Source organism: Gallus gallus, chromosome 1, assembly GCF_016699485.2.
Source record: "Gallus gallus isolate bGalGal1 chromosome 1, bGalGal1.mat.broiler.GRCg7b, whole genome shotgun sequence".
NCBI classification, from domain to species: Eukaryota; Metazoa; Chordata; class Aves; order Galliformes; family Phasianidae; genus Gallus; species Gallus gallus.
In genome coordinates this window covers 34,057,177-34,079,495 of record NC_052532.1, presented here as the reverse complement: position 1 = coordinate 34,079,495, position 22,319 = coordinate 34,057,177, and the positions used below count along the sequence as shown (strand labels likewise).

General features: G+C 43.5%; 1 protein-coding gene across 3 annotated transcripts in view; it reads right to left on the bottom strand.

The window, feature by feature from the left end:
• LEMD3 (LEM domain containing 3) overlaps window positions 1–14,453 on the bottom strand; it is a 49,080-nt gene extending 34,627 nt beyond the window's left edge. For all 3 annotated transcript variants that reach the window (XR_005847929.2, XM_416073.8, XM_015282755.4), the window contains exon 1: window positions 12,961–14,453. Coding sequence is in view for 2 of the 3 variants with exons in the window: in XM_416073.8 (XP_416073.5) it covers window positions 12,961–14,392 (1,432 nt within the window). In the remaining variant the exon portion in view is untranslated. The remainder of the gene's footprint in view (window positions 1–12,960) is intronic.
• Between the last annotated feature and the right edge of the window lie 7,866 nt (window positions 14,454–22,319).

Genomic DNA, 22,319 nt, shown 5'->3' with positions numbered 1-22,319 from the left:
GTGGATAGCTCCAGGCTTTCCATTAGTTTTCTCTTCACCAGAAAAAGAACAAAATAAAAATACAGATAATGTACTGTTAACAGAAAAAGCAACAATGCTGGAAGCACTGCTAGCCAAAACAGACCTCTGTGCTGCCTTGGAATCAAGCTGTCATTAATTTTGTAGTTTGAGTACTTTCAACATCAACCAAAGGCTCTGCCATTTTTGGTAACTCAGGTCAAGTACTGATCCCACCTAGCAACAAATCATGTATGTGTCAGGCAGTTCCTAGTATGTTGTCTCAACACTCCTAAACCTTTAAGTTTGTAGGGGATGAACAAAAAAGCTACTACAGGTCCTAAGATGTACATAATAACAGGATGTCTACATGCTTTCTCTATCACGCTTGGAAGGCACTCCTTTAGAAAGCCCAAGAGGATGCTTTAACACAAGTACCTCCTATTTAAAGAAAACACGTCAGTTCCTTTGTGAATCCACAGCTCCATCTTTCAGACAGCTAAAACAAAATAATCCTGCCTTTATTTCCTCTCTGCAATTACTGAATACTCAAAGCCTTCTACGATCTCCATCTCCAGATTGTTTAAATTCAGGAGGAAACCACTTTGAATGAGTAGGTCAAATATACATGCTTTTATAAGATGACACAAAGTGACACATAAAGCCAAGCGATTCCTTCATTACAGATAATCTTTGCTTCAGAAAAGGTTTTTGTACTTCTAAATCAGTACATACCTAAGATGAAAACAACCTGCGGACCACAGCAGTTTGACCACTCCTTGGCCAAGCTCTTTTTGAACAGTACTACAATCTGCCAAAAGGATTGGAGAATTCTAAAAGGATGTTAGGGAGAGACAGAGCTCAAGTCAGTTTTTGAGCTGTCTCAGTCAGTTTAGGGAACTTCCATTAATAACTTTCTCCAGAATCATTTGAATTAATCCTGCATGCAAATAGGTGAGATAAGGGTTGATGAAACAAATTATTCATTATCACTTCTTTTCTGACAAAAGCCTCCTCTCAAAGAATCAAAGTTATCTTTTTATGACAGACTTTCAGATATTTTTCTCTCTGTCCTAATAGTAGCAAAGCCCTCATTATTTTAGGTAAAAAAGCCTGCACATATATTTTCTTTATTTATTTAAGTCCTTTGCTGCTTCTTAAGTGGGGTCAAAGGAGAGCTCTCCATATTTCAGTCATATCACCCTACCTACAAAGATTCAAATGCACTCTTGCCTATTCAAATACTGGTGAACATAGACCTGAACACTGAGAGATTCTATTAACAAAATCACAGCAATTCAGTCCATGTTTAAGGTGACTAGCATTTTGGTAGCGCTTCTCATCAGATTTGAGGGCTGGAGCATCTTTCCTACAATGAAAGGTTGAGGGAATTGGGATTGTTTAGTGTAGAAAAGAGAAGGCTCTGGAGAGTTCTCACTATGATCTTCCAAAACTTGAAAGAAGTTATAAGCAGGAGGGGGACAGACTTTTTACATGGGTAGACAGTGACAGGACAAGAGGGAGTTGATATAAACTGAAAGAGGGGATGTTCAGGTTAGATGTTTGGAATAAATTCCTCTCTCAGACGGCGGTGAGGCACAGGGTGCCCAGAGAAGCTGGGCATACCCCATTTCTGGAATTGCTCAAGGCCAGACTTGATGGGTTCGTGGGCAGACTGACCTAGTCATTGGCAACCCTGCCCACCACCCTTCCAACTCAATCCATTCTACAACTCTATAATTTCATTTCACCTGAATAAAAACAATACTTTCATTTTTAGTGCCTTCAATATTCATAAGAACTCTAGAAATTCTAAGTTTGGTGATTAAAAGATACATTATTTTGATCTGTGTAACTTCTATAAATCTATAAATCTTCTGTAACTCCAGCACCAGGAAAGCGAAACAGAAGAGCAGGTTGTCAGTTCTTAAGAACTTTGCTTGTTTTTTTTTCTAAAAAATTATAAAATAAATCCAAAACTGAAACTGTTGCCAAAACACCAGTGTTGACTTTAGAGCAAGTTTTGACTACAGTATTGCCAGTCTATCAACAGTGGATACTGTTCTGGGGAGAACCTGCTGTACTGAAGCACCCACGGCAAGCTACCTATGGCTATGAAGACAGAGTGGAAGACCTTCAAAATAATCGTAAATAGGCAAATAATAATAGAACAGAAAAATGAACCCACACCAGAATCAATGCAGCTACACTGTGAAACAGACCTTAGAAGAACCGTATCCACAAGAAGGTAATACTGCAATGTAAGTCCCTAGCTCTGTCAAAAGATGAGGAACTCAGGCAGAAAAGACTGTTCTCCTCACCTCATACACAACTGCAAGACAGCTATGACAGAAGTACCAAGTGCCAGCCACCAAGTGCTTACCACAGTATTTCCAGTTACCACATCCACCCAGAAACTGGTCTTCACACCTAATACCATCTCTTCTATGCTTACATTCATCTCAGCAGAGCACACTCAGTAGAAGAGCAACCTGAACGAGAGCACATTAAAGATGCTATACTATTTACAAAATAATTTTCCCCACCTACATTTGTGGAGGAAGGCTAAACAAAACATAGTACTCATAGTGCTCATAGTACAATTATCTTCCAGTTTTATTTCTACCAGCGAGCATAAATGTTTTATAGCAATGGAATTTGCACACACATTCTTTTACATCACATTACAAAACACACTATATTTCAATGAGAAAACAATTCTCTGTGTTCTATTAGAAAGAAAATAGCTCGAAAGTGCATTTGCAAGGCACTGTAAAAATTTGTTAGTATAACATTCCTTGCATACATATACACAAATGGTCTCCATTATGGGCTAGCGTTTTATGTAGGAGAAAAGGAAAAACACTAAGGCTGCTTTTATTAGCAGCTGCAAAATATTATCAGGAAAAACATTATATTTCAGACACCTCCCAGAACTTTACAGCAGGTACAGAATACCTTTGCCTGCAAGAGAACCATAACAGGCTTCTGTATTAACTCTTCTTTCTTCTCTGCTCCCCCCCAAATATTGTAGCTCCTTGTACATTGTAAGGTCAAGAAAAAACAAAGACTTCAATAAATGAACACTGAAATGGAAAATGTACTGAGAAGCTGTGAAATGCCTCCCTGAAAATACTGCAGCAGAGGCAGCTCAAACATCAGATTAGGAAGCTGCCTGGCTTTCCTCAAGCTCCAAAGTTCAAGCTGGAGAGCAAACCGGTAATGCAGGAGTTATTAAAACACAGAAGGTTTAACAATCATTGGGAACTTGCAATTAAATATTAAATACACTGTCATTCCCCTGAGGGGCCAATCTGCATAGAAGCACTCCTCCTCGTCTTGCACAAGCAGGAAGGAAAGACTTCTGTCTTGAAGATAGTCCAGTGTAACAATACAGTCAATCTCTTCTTCCATGCAGACTTCAGTTACAAAGAATCAGTATCACACTACAGAAATATGAGCAGCTTAGAGCATCCAGAGATAATATTCAGAGAGCACTGACAGAAGAATCCTTGAAAGACCCTCAATCGTGAGAGCAAAACAATTAACAAATTCAAGATAAAGAACACATTGGGATTTTTCCTTTTCAAAACTGGTGTTCTACTGTGCCTTTGTCCTTTTAACTGTTCAGACTGGTCTGACTATCAGCACTTGCAGGGAGAGAAGTAGCAGAACAGCTTAACAAGGGTCCATACCCTGTACAAAGCCTGAAAAGGGCTACAAGCTTCTGAGAATAGTAACCCGGTGTATCCTAGGGAGAAAGAAGAGCTTTCTCTCCATTGTGCAGGTGATACAGATTTAGCTGCTAGTCGGCTTCTTCTCCCCACAGAGAATAACTGTCAGAGAAGAAGCAATAGGCAGGTTACCAATGTATCCATACTGGCTACAGAGAAGCCCAGTAGGTAGAGAAGTTTGCACAGCTCGAAACCAGGATGAGCTCAGCGACATTTGACTGAAAATGAAAGGAAGTGAGTGATACTCAGCAACTTTCATTTTTACTCAGCTGGAGCAAGACTGAAGGGTCAGGTAACCTTCCGCTCTGCCTCCACCACCACCACCTGCACTTGGCTGATAGCTTAACTGACAGGTTCAAATAGAACTGATTATCTGAAGAGAACAACTGGGCTACCACAACCATACAACACAGCTGTCCTTATGCTGCAGGCTTACCTTTACCTCCTACTCTCAGCCCTACAGTCTGTTTGAACTAAGGCCTCCAATTTTGTTATCATAATTGGTTTGTGGTTGTTGTTTGGTTGTTGTTGTTTACTTCCTTAAATTAAAAAGGCTACGCCAAAGGAGGTGCTTGCGGACTGACATGCTCAATCTGGTATATGAATGCTGGTAATAGCTACTAGTATGATGCCAAGATTTGGTAAGAAGCTCTGTACAGTCCCATCTTTTGAATGGCAAAGAACACAACACACCAATTCATTCCCTTACAACTGGGAAAGGCAGATCCTATTTGGCTTTCGGACCTCAAAAATCAGCAGCCCTGGGAATGAGATGTCCTGGTATTTTCGTGTAATTATTTTTTTCTAGTCTGGTCCTCCCATAAAGCAATGACTTTAATGCCAAACGCACCATGGAGCAGAATAAAGAGTATCTGGATTTAACATCTCATTATTTTTTCCTCTTTCAAGTGTCACCTACTAAATACACACAATTCTATTGTTTCTTCGTGAACAGCATCTTAAGTTGAAGGTCAAGGGAAAAACAGTATTTCAAGTTACAAATGAGAAAACATTAGCAGCTGTTTTGTCCAATTCCACAGTACACAAGCACATCTTTGCTCAAGGTGAACAAGCTAAAATAGAAGTCTATGGTGTTTAAAGACACTGGTCACAATACACTGAGGATCACCAAGTCAGACTGCGCATACACATCTGCCCATGCTGAATGGCTCAGCTTTCAAGAGTACTTAACAGTACAGCTGGTATTTCCGGTTTTCACTGTGAAAAGAAAAAGGAGTAGCTCAAAAGCCATTGTACAGACAGCACAGTGCTAAGGCTCTCCTAGATGTTCTCAACAGCATTTCAGATATTTCTAAAGGTTTATCAGAATGAACAAAAGTTCGTCATCTTCTCTACAAAATATGAAGTATGCAAACATGAAATACCTTTTTAGATACAGCTCAGACTACCCATTTCCCACGGTTATTCAGGAAAAAAGACCTTTATCTAGAGCTGCTCCTGGATAAGCATTACTTCATAGGCTTACAGAAAAACTCAGAAATAAGAATTAAGAACAGTTTCTTGTGCAGAAGGGCGTCTGCATTTTCTTAGTTGGGCAAACTCTGCCCTGGGCAGCATAAGCTTCCTTTAAAAATTACAATTAAAACACCACACCACGCCTCCCACCTCCAGAAACCTCCTTGAATCACACAGCAGGTCCAAACCAATACAGAAACAGACTGATGAATTTGACATCACACCCTGCTCTTCAATATCATGCTGAGGAATTTCATTAATCATTTTCTCTTATTTACAAAGTAACACTAAACTCCTTCCAAGGAATTTGTAAGAGTGAGCAACAGCCCAAACAGGACAGCCAGACTGGCTCTTCCCCAGTAACTCTGACAGGATTTCCAAGCCTGAAAGAGGCCTCTCAGGGGTTTAATCACACATGCACCACTCAGTATGTCAATGGAAAGTTAACAAATACCCTCTGTGGTTGTCTGAATAATACTGTTTGGACAAGAACAAACAGCCCACTAAACTTTTAGACATAGGTCAAATGTCAGAGATGATCAGAAAATGTCATGATTAATGTTTCACCATTTCCCTGAAAACATGTTGTGAATTAAAAAAAAAAAAAAAAAACCACATCACAACCAAGAGCATTTTAAGGCAAAAGTAATGAAAAAGTGCCTTCTGTTATTTGGAACCCCTCACTTGCAGTAATTTCTCCATTGCTCAATTTCTACCAGCAGGTTTTGCATCAGGTTTAGCTGCATTTCTACTCAACCAACACATTCAGGTAAAGCTGAGTTTGTTAGAGATGTGATCTGACATTTGGGAACACTGGACCTGAGATGTCCTTGTTGCGCAGCCTGATGACACTGAAGAGGGCTCACAGAATGAGTCTGCTGAGGGATGCTTTGTCGTACAACTACAAAATGACAAAATGGGTATTGAGGAGGCTGATGGTTAAGGTGAGTGGCTCTGATACGCTGCCTACTGAAAACATCCAGAAGCCAACATAAGCATTAGCAAAGGCATAATGGAAAAGTCTAAGGCTTCTCTGCTAAACAATTCACATACTGAAGTGACCTTCACAGAAATAGCGCGGAGAAAATGAAAATTAAGATCCAGCTGTTGCCTTAAAAACCAGCCTGTTTTGTGCAATTCATCCCTACAGTCCTCTTGCGATAGTCTTATTCAGTGCACTAACAAAGGGTAGACTCATGATGCTTTAACCAAGATGCTATCCAAATACAAAGGCTCCTGTACCTTTCCAATAAAGGTTGTGCTGCATATAAACTCTGTATTAAGTCTTAAGTGAAAAAATACAGTCTTAGAAAACAATCGCTTTACATACAATCTAAGATGTTGTCTTCAAATTTTAGTTAAGTAAATGGTCTCTATTTCTACAGTAGAGAAAAATGGGCTTCGGAATTAGTATACAACCATTCATTTATGGAGAGTCACGCATCTTACTTATCTACCACATCATTACTGAAATCCAACTAATCTACTTAGTAGGCTTTAATGCCACTTAATTCAATGTTAAACTTCTTTTAACCTCCCTACCATCTCTTCCCCTCTCCACATTAGACAACCTTCTATATTAATTCAGAGCGTAACTCAGTTCATTTGAAAGAGTTAATGGAATTTAAGACTCCAAAAAGACACTTGTTTTCAAGGTACATGCATTACAAGATGAGCAGAAAACTTCATTTTTCTCTGCAAAACATCAGACGTTACATCACTTCAACAAACTAGGCCCAAGAATCACGTTGAGTTTGCCAGCTACTTTTAGTATGTATGACACTCACTCCTTTATCCTTTCATTCTCCACAGTACACTGGAAACACAAGAGAAATGACACTAAAATGTATGGGTGGAAGTAGAACACAGCAGCAGGGAAAGGGGGACAATGATAACTGTCACAGAAAACGACCATAAGTGAAGTACAGAAGGGTGGGACCTTAGTTTCCTCATCCCTGAGGAGGGATACTGAGCTTACTAAATTGACAAGTTTCTAAAGAATATTCAAAGTTTCTAGGGAAGAATACGAGCAGTATCTCAGAATAGGTATGCGTGAACCCAAGGCATTTATTTGCAATACAGAAACTGTAGAAATACTGAGATGGCATGCAAGTGCCGTCTTATCAACTGTGCAAAGAGGCCATACCTGCATGGAGTCAAACCATACAGGTTGTTTTATTGTTTCTTCATTTTCCAGGAACAGACTGCACTCTGACATCAACTGCAAAGCCTTTACATCACCACTTTCACTCAAGAACTTGATCATTTTTTTATGCTTACAAGAAGGCTCAACAGCAAACACTATAAACTGAAGCAAACTCTTTACAGAGAAGGAACCCGCATGAGGTCTGCTGCAAGCTGTTCAGTGGTTCTCCCATCTGTACTTACATCCATCAATATGCTTCTCTGCACCAGTACACTGACCCTTTTCCAAATTTTGCTCAATCCAATTTCTTCAGTGACCATGATACAAGACCCGATAGTTACTTTGATCAGAGGCAGAGTTAACCCCATCCTCATGTATTGTAATAATGGTAAAGGCTTTGTCACTTTCTCTTGCAATTCTAAACCTATTCCAAAAACAGAAGGAGCCAAGAAGCAAACAGTCAGGACAAAGATACTCCTATGGAATTTCTTAGAGAACACAAATCCCCTGAAAATCACTTTTTCTTCTTAATGTATCTTGACTGGTCAACTCACTCCCTTTGATCTACTTCAAATCCCAAAATACAAGTACTTTTACCAAGGAACACAGTTATTCAGGAGTTTTTAACAAGTAAGGAACATGTCTGATGGTTACAAAGGACTTTGTCCTTCTCCACAGCACTGAACAGCACTTTCATTAACAAAAACTAAGGTACTTGCTTAAATTACTTGTTTGTTAAGCTTTTTTTTTAACTGATCAAACAAGGTTGTCAAACAGCAGCTCTGCCCTGCCATTCACATGTTCATACTATTTATGAAGCACAAGGCAAGAAGCCTGACAGGGATCAGCTTGGTACAACCCCAGCACTCCTGACAGCTTAGCTGAGTAAGCATTAAGCCCAAGTTTTGCAACCTAGTACTCCCACATGAAATACACGTCAACATGTGTTAAGTGTATATGATTTTTTTTTTAGAAACATCAGCAGACCCCATCAATAGAAAGACAGCAGGTATGATTCTCCTCTCCTGCTGGTATACTTTAAGAAACAGTGCAAAGTGGGGTTCCTACAATGCTACACTAAACGTATGTCCTTGGGTATTATGGGCTCCTCCTTAAAAGACTTCCACTGTAACCACTGTTGCCATAACCGAAGAAACACAAGTTTGCTGTTTGCTTCATCTAAACATCTGAAATCATGGCATAAGGTAAGTCCTGTGCATGTCTGCAAACAACAGTACTCATAAGGCATGCATACCAAGTTAGTTCTACATATTCCAAAGGAAGTATTGAACAACTATCACCTTAAAATACAGAGATTATGAAGGCAAGTTTCAACAGTTATTTGTGAAACGCCACAGCATTTCAGCAGTAATTTGCAGACCTGTACACTTAATAGTCCACCTCTTGTCTTTCACACAGAAGCTCCAGCTTTTTAATCAATGAAATACCCTGCACAAAATTCCATGAAAGCTTTAATACATGAGATATTTAGAAATAATAATAAAAAAATTCTAAAGGAATGTCAATGGAGCAGGATTAAACTCTTCAAATTATGATTTTCTTAAGTTTCCCCTTGCAATATAGGCAACTACTAGAGGTTTCCCTAAATTAACATTTCAAAAATGCAAGTTAGAGTGAATAGACTAAGGACTGTGCTACCAGCAGTTATTTTATAACAAGTTACATGGAAAGATCAAAATCGCTAACGAGACCCCCCATGTTCAAAAGCCTCTCCTCTAAGAACCTAAGGCAATACAGAATAACTACCTCAACATTTCAAATGGAAGATTTTATTTCTTCTGCTACATCAACCACTCCCGAGGCAAAGCATTGGAGCAGAGAGCGTGAAAGTAACATTAAATGCCATACATTTGATATTACTGCCTTAAACAGCACCTATAGTAATAACCTCCTTTTTCAGAAAGTATACCAGGCCTCAAAGTAACACCTGCTGATCTCAACATCAATTTTCCTTGAAAAATAACTTCGTAACTAACTCCCAGAAGTGCCAACAGCCACTTGAGATGCTCCAAGTAGCATCACAAAATTAAACAAATGAAATAGGAAGAGATGATAAACTCTTTAGAATTTAAAGACCTCCAGAAAGATGACAAAAGTCAAATTGACCATTTTCCTGACAAATTATTACACTGGCTCTGCAAGATATTCATACAATCCCATCACATTTAAAGGTAGGTGCAAGCAAGACACCCTTACATCAAGAGCCACATGAATTAAGTTACCAGTATCAAGTCCAAGTAGATCTTTTCATGTACAAGACTGTCAGAGACAGCAAGCACAATCTACTCACATATTATCTTTTATGTGAGCGTAGAACCATTTATCTCAATAGCTTAAGAAAAGCCCTACAGATATTACATTTATCAGCATCTCACACAACTAAATGCTGAAAAACTTTACCTCAAGTGACCGTATATAGCTTAGATATAGAAAAATGCGCCAATTCTAATTCGTCTTTGAACACTGTCTGCCACACGTGCAGAAAAACTGAAGTACTTTATAGCTACTTTAGAGCTCTGAATAAGAAAGTGTTTCAACATTTTGCATAATGTGACAACGTCCTTCTGAAGTTTTCCATTTCTTACCTATACTATTTTACCCAGCCTAAATCCAACCCTAACACTTTGTTCCAAGCCTCCACCCATTACAAGCACCTCCTCTGCGCTCACATCACAGCCCAACAAATGCATGTGCTAACACTGGCTGTAGCTGGTGACAAATGGTTTTCCGTGTGTCACACAAAATAGCACCTTATTTTGACAGGATTTCATGTCAGAAAAGGAACAAGACAACCAACTCAAATTTGTCACGTACCACACCCTGCATGAGGAAAAAAAGCAGCTCAAATATAGGAACACCTATCAACACCCATCTTCTTACATTCTCACATTAACCGTGATAGTTTGTAGTTGAAAATAACCATTTTTTCCATAATGAAACCATTCACAACCAATGGAGTCTTACCTAAAGCCAAGTAAAAGACAAGAAAAATCCAGTGCCTAATTATCTAGCTGAAAAGTTGTTTCATGAGCTATGCTATAATTTTTAATAAAAATGCATGAATCAATTCTGCTTCTATGAAGAAGACACAATACATGAGCTCAAGAACTAAAGGACTCGCTCAGATGATGTTCAAATAAGCTTAGGGAACCACCCAAAAGAAGACTGGTTTCCTTCCCTTCCCAGTAGGGATGCATTTTTTGGGCCTGTCTTGTCTTTCGTGGCCATCCAATGGGCCTACTGTGTTCTCTTCACACACATACATTCTAGAAGTAGGAATTCAACTAGTGTGTGCTGAGCACACATGCAAAGTAATTCCATGCACATTCCCACATTATTAAAGAAAAAAAGTAGCCTGTTTCCTGTTCCTCTTCCTACTAAAGAAGCTAGCCACAAAAACTGCTGCTTGCCTCCTCCAATGGGCCCTACCCCTCCAGCCCAGGGCTGTAAGCAAGGACAGAAGAAACACGAGTGCCAAAGCCAGAACCCTTCCTCAGAAAATCCTCTTTCTAGAGTTCCTCTGAAAAAAGAACAAACAGAAGCAGGCCAAGGACTGGTTTAATTGAACTCCTGAGCAACCCTGGACTACCAGACCTTTGGCTGGGCAGCCAAACCAAAGCAAAGGAGAACATTCCCTGCTTACCAGCTCCATCCCTGTCAACTTTAAAAACAGTATACTCAAAAAAGTGATCCCACGTTTCTGTAGGAAAGTTCACACATTAAAACAGGAGGGTTTTTTTTTTCCCCAAGACAAGGAGCTCAGAGTAGATTTATTTTCTCAGTATTTACTGCTGCCTGCGTAGTTGAGACATTCAGCTTTACCAATCAGCATGACAGGGCAAGTTTTAACCACCGAGTGTCACAGTTGGGAAGTTTACCCCAGGAGGCTGAAAGATCTTCTCTATTAAAATGATCGGATTTTAAGAACTTAAGACTAGGACAGAAAAAATAAGCAAACGTCTGTTTGTGGAACTGCACAGCTTATCAGTACACTAAACCATTTATGTAGGTTATGGTGAGAAGTTAACCACAGAATAGGAGTACGTATGGTCCCAGCAGTCACACTACAACAAATGTGTGTTCACCACCTTCCCAAAAACAGGACTGAACAGTAGTTATTAGGAGCCACATGCACAGTGAAAGAAACTAGAGCAGATGCTCTAGCCTTTGCTGCCATTGACTTTCCTAAACACTAAATTCTTTGCCTCTACTCCTCCCACAAAAAGCACGAAAAATAAAAAACTATTCTGCTATTACAGTTATTACAATGCAATACATAAGGTCTGAAAGGGAAAAAAAATTAAAAACAAGAAATAAACAGAACACTCTCTGCTACTTCTGCCCTGTAACTACTAGCAGATCCCAAACTAGCAGCAGGATCATTCCATGCAAGATTCTTGTATTCGTGTTCACACATGGCTATCCACATGCCCTACTCCATACAAAGAAATATTAAGAAATATCTCATGCACATGTATACACCCCACATATTTCTCCTCAGTGACTGCAAGAACAATACAATCACTGGAACAGGTTGCCCAAGGAGGTTGTGGATGCCCCATCCCTGGAGGCATTCAAGGCCAGGCTGGATGTGGCTCTGGGCAGCCTGGCCTGGTGGTTGGCAACCCTGCACATAGCAGGGGGGTTCAAAGTAGACAATCTGTGAGGTCCTTTTCAACCCAGGCCACTCTATGATTCTACAAGTCTCCAAGAACCTTCTAATAGTCTAACATCCCAAAACTAGCTTTTCAAACAATTTTTCATTGCTCCCAATGAGCAATGGCATGATTTTTCATTCTGATATTAGTGCCTCCTTAGGTACTGGTACATGGCACAGCTATCCCTTAGGAAATGGTACACTTTCATCTTCATATGCTTTGTGAATAGAAAATGGTAGTTTCTACATCTATTCCAAAAAGTTGCTTCCTTGCATTAAAGATGCCCCCAAGTAGTATAGGATTAAAAAATAAAATGCTGTGAAAATTAAACTGCAACACAATAGTATTTAGTGTATAATCACATTCTCATTCTAAAATATAAAAGCAGATATAGAAAATAATACGTAACAGGTCCAAAGTCTGCACAAAGTTTGTTGTAGTGTTGAAAAAACATCTCCGCCTAGCATCCTCCCCAAGCCTCAACACACATACACAAAGGCAACCTGCTTAATTACTTAACTACTACAGTGGAACCTTTGCCCTGCAAGAATCCCAGGTATCCAAACGTGCATCTCCTCTGAAATGGGTAAAAGCCTTACCTCGTCGATTGTCTATTAACCATGCATCTTCTAGACTGAACAAAACATGACATTGCTTTGTGAAGAAAACAAGCTAGAAAACAAGGTATCAACAGATTACAGCAGAGAATAACCAGAATACGGGTTTATCCCCAAATGTCTAGCAAGCTTCACTACATCACTTTAGGAAGGCCAGTCTGTTTCTGTGTGCTCCATCCTAAGTGGGAAATTTATAGAACAGCACAACCCCAAACCGGGCAGCACAGACCACCTGAGAACACAGAGTTGGATTAACAGCAGTACATCCCGTTGCAGAAATTAACTGCCCTTCCCCTTGACCTAATACTTACTGTTGGCTCCCACATCCTCAGCTACTCCAGAACCTCTCATTCTCAGGTATGTGAATCCCAGTATCAGAAAGAACAAGCATGCAGCAGTTAAGAGGAACATGGACAGGTAATGTGCACTGAAGCCTCCAGTGGTGGATACCTCCTCTCTTTTGAACTGTTGGAGAAGCTCCTCCTCGGGCTCGGAGAGATTCTTCTTGTAGGTGTTTTTCAGGTAGGTGTGATTTGAACCCGTATGATTGGAGTGGTTGAGTCTGAGGGAGGCGCTCCCGCCCGGGGGGAGGCTGTTGGTAGCGGAATAGATCCTGGTCTCGGCGCCGTAGCTGCCGGCGGCCCCGCCGAGGACGTGGTTGTTGGTGGCCTTCCTGGCGGCGACCGGGGGCTCGGCGCCGTCACCGCCGTCCGCGTCCGGGGGCGGCGCCGCGGGGGCCCTCCTGGCCGGGCCGAGGCGGTACCGGGGGCCGGCGGGACGCGGCTCCGGACTCTCGCATCTTCCTCCCGCCGCGGCCGCCGTCTCCTCGCGGCTCCCGCCCCCGTCTCGGCTCCCGGCAGCGGCCGCCCCCGCCGCCCCGTCAGTCGCGACGGCCGCGCCGGCACCGCAGCCCACGCCGGCCCTCTCCCGGGCCGTCTCCATCGCGCCAGCGCCGGCCGCGGCGCATTTGCTCGCTACGAACGGAGCGGGCTTGCCGAGGCTCCGTCTGGGCCGGCGGGCCGCCGGCTCCTCCCTCGGTACCTGCTGCCGGGCCCCCGCCTCCTCTTCCTCCGAGTCGGAATACTTGTCCCCGCCGGAGGCGAGCAGCCGGCTGCCGTTCACGGTCCGGTTCTTCCACCGCCGCTGCTCGCCCTTCTCCTCCTCCTCCTCCGCGTCGTCGTCCTCCTCCTCGCCGCCGTCTCCGCGCTCCCAGGCGCCCGGAGCCGCTCTGCGGGCCGCCGCCGCCCCCCACCAGGCGCCGGGCTTCCGCCGAGCCGCCTCCTCCGGGGGGGCCGGGCCGCCGCCGCCGCCGCCGGGCCTCGCGCCGCGGAAGAGGGGCGAAGCCCGCTCCCTCCTGCCGCCGGCCTGGCCGCGAGGGCCGGCCTCCGCGTCCGACTCGTCCGAGCTGAAGCCCAGCAGCACTTTGCCGCCCCCGGCAGGGGGTGCTGCGCGGCTCCGCCCGCCGCCGGCGGCCCCGGGGAGGTAGGGGTGCTCGGCGCCCGCCAGCCGCCCGCCCGCGCCCGCTCTCCCGGCGCCGCCGCCTCCGGCCGCCGTGTTATTGTTGTTGCTGTTCCGGGTCTTGTTGGCGCCGCCGCGGGCCCCGGCCCGCTCCTCCTCGCGCAGCTTCTTCAGCTTCTTCAGGTAGACGGGCCGGGTGCTCTCGGTGACCGGCCCCGGAGAGAAGCCGAAGCGCCTCAGCTCCGAGAAGAGCTCCTCATCCGTGAGCTGCGCGGCCGCCGCCATTTTCCGCTCCCCCGCCGCCGCGGCGTTTCCTACCCACGCGCCGCACCGCGCCGCGCTCCCCGCCGGAACTGACGCGTGCGCACTCGGCTGTGGCCTAGACCCGCCCGTCACCCCCAGGCGCCGCCCGCCCCCGGCCCCGGCCCGGCTGCGTCTCCGGCGCTCCGCGAGCCGCCCTGCCCTGCCCTGCCCTGCCCTGCCCTGCCGTCCCCTGCCCGCCCTGCGCCGCGCCGCACCCGGGGCAGGGGATGGGGCGGCCGGTTCCCGTCAGCGGCCGATGTGGGAGGAGGTCGGGGGTCCCGCGAAAGGCGCTGCAGGGCGAGGCTTCAGCGCGCCCGTCTCAGATCGAGCGCCGAACGTCTGCTAACGCCGCTTTCCAGTCACAACACCGAATACGCCCAGACCCCACCTGCATGCCTGGCGTGAGCCGTCTGCTCCTTCCCACCCACCCGCTCCTCACCCCTCGCTGAGCTGTCCTCTTGTAGAAGGGCGGGCAGCGCTGTGAGGAGGTGTTGCTGTGATATGCTCAGCGGTGAGCGCTCCTGGAAGATGCGCCCTGAGCATCACCCTCCTTAGGGTTACCATTGCCCGGAGACGTTGTTTTCTTTAGGAAAATACGCTGTCTCAAATATAGAACCGTGAAAACTAACAACATACATCAACGTGTGTTTGTCAGATGGGTGTTTGGTTGTGCCAACTGGCATTTCTCAGCATGGGGCGTGCGCCAGCCCTCCTGGTTGCCCCTTTGCATGCAGGCCTCATGTGGAGGCTGCAAAGTCCCTTTCTGACCCATGTGCCTCTGTCTGTCCATCCCAAATGGCAATCTCTTGGCCTATCCACTGATGAGCACGCTGTAAATGCAGCACTGTTTCCATTTCAATCTGACTATAATTGGCCTTGTCGCAATGGCCACACAATGGTCCAGAAGCAGGATCCGGTGGTAAGAGCAGTTGTACGTTTTCCGCTCTGGGTCTGCTGCAGTGCGGGATGTGGCCTGCTAATGTCACAACTGAAGCTGCTAACCTCAGTTGTGGAGGAACATTTGCAGGGCAGGAGTTCAGCTGACTGTGCTGTAGCTATGTGCTGAAGGCTGAACCAGGCTGCAGAGCTAGAAGAGTGTCATGAAACCATCCTTCATAATGATGATGAATTGTGATGATTAACTGCTGTACTCCACCCTTTGTTTCTGACCAACCACACCTGGAAGCACAGGGCCAACCATCTGATCTCAGCCTCCTTTAGCATAACTTTTCTGAAGCTGAGGGGTCTGTTACTGGGCTACTCTGTTGGTGCTGCTGTGTTCCATGTGCAGGGGAACCATTTCACATGCAACAGTGTGCTTTGGAGCAACACGCTGAGCTCCATGTGTACTGAAGATTACACTCAAAATCAACTCAACTGTACATTAAACCACCAACATAAATGCACCCACTGACTTCTCTCCCCTCCTGAAAATAGCTAACTGATATTCCAAATGCCATGAGAAATGCTTCCAACATTCCACCCCTTCTCTTCAGTGTGAGCAGCCCAAGCCTTCCAGCTATACTGCTGAATATGTCCCCGCACTCAGTGCTTACCTCCTGCTGCCTATGGCACTGCCCAAAGCACCTGCAATCAGTCCTAGGTCTGATAACAGTGGGACAAGTGCACTTCTGGCTTCACACTGACAACCTCCTTTTATAAGACGAGTGTGTGCTGTCCTAGAAGTGTAGATCCCTTGATTTTACCGATATTACTCAGATGTTCCAGCTTTTTATAACAGTGAGGTCATTAATTAGTTTATAAACCTGTTTACTTGGCAGCAGGAGGGCAGTAAATACTACAAATTGTCAACAAATTAATCACCTTCCTGCAGAACTGTATAGTGCATATACACAGAGCAGCTGACTGAAAAGTCTGTATATTCCAAGTCGTGCTTTGAAATGTGTGCCAAAATGTTTTGAAATGTTTCAAAAATATGTCTTCTGGTTGATACTGAAGTAGGGATCCTACCAATCCCTGATCTCCATGTTTGTTTATTACTATAGATTTGTATCAGTATCTCCAGGTAGCAGATTTGTTCAGCAGATGCCAAACAAAGATAATCTTCTAAAGATAATGACTGCAGGGACTGTGGAGTTTGTTCTTTGGGGAAAATTTGGCTGTCGGTTTTTGAGCAAGACATTTTGAATTTTCCCCTCATCTTTAAGAACTGATGCTCTAATCTCTGGTTCTTCCATCTCGTGAAATTGTGTTCTTGTGCAAGTCAGCAGTCATGCTCTTACCAACCTCATTGGGCCTGGGATTTGAAGTAGTATCTTAATACTGCTTTTATCTTTCTTTCCTGATTTCAAGTTTGTGTGACGTCTATGGTTTTTTTGCAAGTATTCAGACTCTCTGAATGACAGTTTACCTTTCTAGGATTAGCATGTCCTTTACTGCAACTCTGTGTTTTGCTGATACATCTTTTGCTGATATGCTTTTGTTTCCTGAGGGCACCCTATTAATGATCAAAAGACCTATGCCATTGCTTGCCTTCAAATTGCTGCTGGTTTGTGGTAAGATGTGGACACCCACAAAGAGTCTGATGCTCCTACTTGACATGTGGTGCTGGACTGTTTGCTCTGTGTGAGCACATCGTGTTAGATTTCTTCATCTCAGAAAGAGGCCTCTTGTCTCCACATTGCAGTTCTTGCCTACAACTTTCATGTGGGAAACTTTCATTGTGGGAGCTGAACAAGCAGTTCAGCTCCCACAAAGTGTGTGATAACTTGCTATGAGTCCTCTTGTCTAGCTCTTGTCTCTAAAAGGGAACAATCTTTGTTCGTAAGTCTGAACATTCAGACTGTCCAGCTCCCAAGGAACTGAGGTTAAAGAACACCAGCTATGGTAAGACACCTCAAAGCTATTCACAGAGAGAGAATAGATCTCTTGCAGTACAAAAATGTCAGTCAGCTCATGGCCCCTAAAGCTTTCTTGCCCTGTTGTCTTATGTCTCAAAGTAATTGTTGCTAGAAGACTACTGGATGCTGTAACATACATTTGAAGTGGATGACTAATGGGTTGTGCTATTCATTCTTTAAATCATTGCAGTGGATTATCTCCTGAGTGTTCCAGTTACATTTGAAAAGGAAAAAATGAAGCTGATCTTGGTGACCAGACAGTGCATTTTTCATATTGTTTGACTTCTCTTAGCGTATAGAAGCTCTGCTAATGTGTAACACACATTTGTGGCCCAGAATCAGCAGAGTTATTTTTGCACATATATGTGAACGTTTACTTTTCTTCTATTGAGTACTTCTTGCAAAAGGTTGCTTTCAAGGACTGGGGAAACTCTGAAGTTCTTTACTATGAAAGTGGTGAGGTGCTGGCACAGGCTGCCCGGAGAGGTTGTGAATGCCCCATCCCTGGAGGTGTTCAAGGCTGGGTTGGATGGGGCCCTGGGCAGCCTGGTCTAGTATTAAATGTGGAGGTTGGTGGCCCTGCCTGTGGCAGGGGGGTTGGACATTCATGATCCCTTCCAACCTGGGCCATTCTGTGATTCTGTAAAACATAGAAGCTAGAGAGATATCCTTAACCACTGGAGGATACTGGGAAGGGATCCCATCACCCTGAAATTGACAGACCACTGAATGCTTAGAGATGCCTCATTTCCTACACTCTTGTACCTTTCTAGCTCTCTCAGAACCTTGTGGGATGCAGATACGTTGAATAAACCTGAGGAGACATTTTGATGATGTCCTGAACATCCTTCAATATAGGGGCAGACATGGCACTTTAGCCTGGGACTTTGATAGTGTTTGGCAGCAACATAAAGAGCAGCATAGTCATAGCCACAAAGAGCTCACTGTTTACAGTTCCATCTCTGTCTTCGATCCAATGCTAATGTCTTGAAAACTTACATTTATTTCATTCACTTAATAACCCTTAAAGAGGAACCATCATTCATGGAACGGAATGAATGAACTTTACGTTTTACATTTTCATTTTAAGGCTAATTGTGTCATGCATTTCTTGTGCCAAAAGGCTCAGATTTCACTTTATTCAATAAATAAGCAAAGCACTAAGTTCATTGTGTTCTAAATAACTATTAGCACTACTGTAGGTGAAGGCTTCTGCCGGTTTAATTGCTCTCTTGTACCCATGAAAACACAGGAGATGTCATTCCCTATATCTAGAATACACATTTGCCTTCATGACCTCCCATCAGAACTGTATGCAAGATATACAGGCAGGAAGCCAGCAGTCCTTAACAAAACCCACGTTTCTACAGAACCTCTTTTCATCTCAGCAGCCCAGACTGCCACAGACATATCAGTCGCTCCTGCTTTCAGCTTTTTATTGAGTATTGAATCAATTCTTTTGTCGCTAGTGCTCAGTGGTGTGGGCCTTGCGTAGTTAGAAGGTTCCTTAAGCTGTGCAATTTTCTCTGTCAATAATTCCACATAGAAAATTTCTCCCATAGAAGGAGAAGGAACTTCCTTAAGAATGACTCACAGGCAAGGGGAGTGAAGTCCCACTGGCTCTAAGGACTACCATTCCTACTCCAAATACATGCTGCATTTATATGACTTTGTTTTCTCTCATAAAAATAAAGAACATTTACGGAGTGTTCACAACAGCTGATTTTGGCTTATGGGTAAGTTATCCACATCTCCGCTCTAAAGGCAGCTTGCTTCTACCTGAACCAGAGCTTCTGTATCACATCATGGGAGTCTCCAGCACGCACTGAACACTCCGGTTGTCTGCCATGTATAGACAACATCACTGCACTCGATTCCCATCTATGAGAATGGCGCATTGGAGGTTTTCCTTTGTCACTGCTTACCCTTCAGCTTCTGGGGTATGACACGGCAACTGGCCCAAGAGTAGGACCAGTTTTCCTCTTTTGCACCGCTGAACTCTACATGCCTGCTCTGTTGGCCTAGTGTTTGGGTGCTGCATGGCAGAGAGGACCAGTGAGTGTCTTGTTTGGAGAATGGAGCTAGGGATGCCCAGCATCTCAAGGACTGGCCCCACAGGAGCATCCTCCAGTTACGAGCCCTTTTGTCCTTAATGCTGCATGGTCACTACAGGCCAAAGATCTCCCTTTTCCCCTCATGTCAGGTCTCATGTGGAGGCCACGCATATGGACTTATTCAAGTCCACTGTGCGCCACGCAGCATCCTGGCCAAAGATTTTGATTTTATGTGATTTTTCAGACCAGGGACACATCTGATGAGCCATTTAGCTTATTGTATGTGACCTGGAAAACCTTATTGAACTTGCATTAGAACTGAAGTCCTTTTACTGTAAATTGTTGGACCGGCTCCAAGATTACTTCTGGGAAATCCACACAGCAGCAAAGTCCTCTCCCTGTGTAGAGCCAGACAGGAGCAATGCCAATGCTTTCTGCCGTATCTCCAGCTCACTTTCATGAGTCTGAAATTGGGCTGGAGTGAAACAGATCTCTTTTCTTGTGGAGAAAAAGCATAAAAATATACAAAAAAAGAAAAAAAAAATCCAACACAGATACAAAAAAAAATCCACATAGAAAAGAAACAAGGATAAAACAGTAGAAATATGGGAAACTATATTAGAAAAAGAAGAAGAAGAAGAAGGTAAAAGGAATAGAAGAAAGCAGAGGGAACAGCAGGATAGCAATAGCAAAATACACATTAAGTTAGGAAGCAAGTATTGAAGTGGTTGCTGTGTAACACAGAAGGTTCTATAAGACAGTGCAGAGCTGGTTGTTCAAGAAAATCCAGAGGAAATAGTTAGAGAAGCTCCCTGTGCAGCTGGAGTGAGACAGGGGGCAGGGGAAAACAGCTGTGATTCTGCTCTCCATCCCCACTGCACTGGGAGCAGTAGGTGAAGGGGTGAACACTCCTCTCATGACTTCATCCACGCTGCAAACAGTTGTGCTCAGGTTGTCCATGGAAAAGGAAAACAACACTTGCATAACTGAAGAACTGGGGACCAGTAGCAAACCAGGTAGCACACACTCTGAGCAACAGGATAGAAGCACCCATAACATAGCACTGTTCATCAGCTGTGGACAAAGGCTTCTCATGCTAAAATTATTATTTGTGAAAAATTTCCAGGAACAAGGAGAGTGATTACAGAATAAAAAATAAAATGTTGTCTAATGTAACAGGGCTCTGAACAAACAAATCTCCCCTGCAAAGAACCAGTGAGAAAAAAACTAACCACCCCTGTATGTGGGCAATGTACAGGTGGGGGCTATCCAGAGAGTTCTGGTCTGAGCAGTGTGAGAAATGAGAACAAAATAGCTTTCTGCCCTCTCAACCCAAAATAGTCGAAGCAATCCGGCAATGAGATAAGAGACAAATTAATACTGCAGTTTTATGGATAGAGAACTAAGACACGGGGTAAGATACAAACTTCTTACACATTTCTGTTTCTTCTTTGTCTTAAGTACTATGAGTAATCTTTAAAAAATTCTTAAATTGAGCAAACACTCCAGTGTTAGCAGAGTAAAGGACCCAAATGACTCACCTGGGGTCATAAAGACAGCTGTGAACTGTGAACAGAGCTGTGAACTGAGCTCATGCCATGAGGGCACCAGAACTGCACTTCGCTCCTGGCGCTCCACTGCCTTGCTGTGTGGCAAATCACTTCCTCTTCAGGTGACTCAGTTTCTCCTACAGGCAGACGGAAATAATGATTCATCTTTGTGAAAGTCCTCTAAGAACGAAGATGGAAAATGTAATAGAAGAGTAAAGTAGCAATTCCATTCCAGTGCTTTCCCAGACCATTCTTGGTCCTTGACTTGCTGGATATTTTGGAGAATGATACCTTGGTTACTGTGAATGGTATTCTTGTTAGAGACAATAAAATTGAAAATTATATGGAATTAAATGCAAGATAACTGCTATTATGTGCTATAAACAAACAGAAGATGTACCAAAAGAAAATGTTCTGCATTGCAGAGTCAGTCAGCCAAAAAATAAAATGCCAGTTGACTACTCAATCCAGAGGAAAAAAAAAAAAAACAGTATGTAACCATGTAATTTAAAAAGTTGTCATAACATAATCAGAAACAAAGTGGGTAGATATAATTAGACCCTTAGAGATGTGCTGAAACAGGCGCAGACGGAAGAGCTGAATGGGAAAGTGTTAGATCATGAAAGGAAGATCTTTAGAGCAAATAGCCTTGTTAACAGCAGCAAAATATGCAACAGTTGAAATAAGATAAGGAGACAAGAAGAGAACAGATGAGAGTACAGGTCTTGTATTGTGGGTCTGTGGCCAGGAAAACTGAATCAACTGTGTGACAAGCTCAGATAGTAACATGGAAAAGATGTGCAAGCCAAGCTTTCTAATGAGCCCTTTGCGGTGTGTTCGTGATGCTCTAAATGTTCAAGTTCAGATGTATAGAAGACCACTTCCTAGAAACGAATCACGAATCTAACTGAGATTAATTGGAAATTCATCCAGAAAGATACAGGATGGAAACCTTTCCAGCTAAAAAATTACAATAACCATTATTAATTACTTGCATGTAAATTTTCAAAATCCTACATGCACGTTTTCAGCTTAGTGTACATTTGCCATTTGCTATACTCATGTGACAGACAATCCATAAATGTCCAGTATCTTAGCCAGCTACATTGATCAAAATGGAACTTTTGAATTAATGGTTAAATCTATATATTTCATATGTAAATTAGCATGTAACATTTAGAAAAAAACACTCCAATCTTATTTATAAAATGTTTAAAACTCCCTGGCATTGAGAATTTTGTGTACTCTCAGTAAAAACAATATCCAATGGGCCTTAAACATAACTTCATTTCATCTCTTACCCGGGCACGGTTTCCATGCTCCTCTGTGGATCCTCAGCTCAAGGACAGCCACATGTCCATCCTTCGATACATCTGGATCTACTTTGATCTTGTGAAAGAAAATAAATATACGAAGGAAGCAGAATTGTTCTGTGAAAACCATA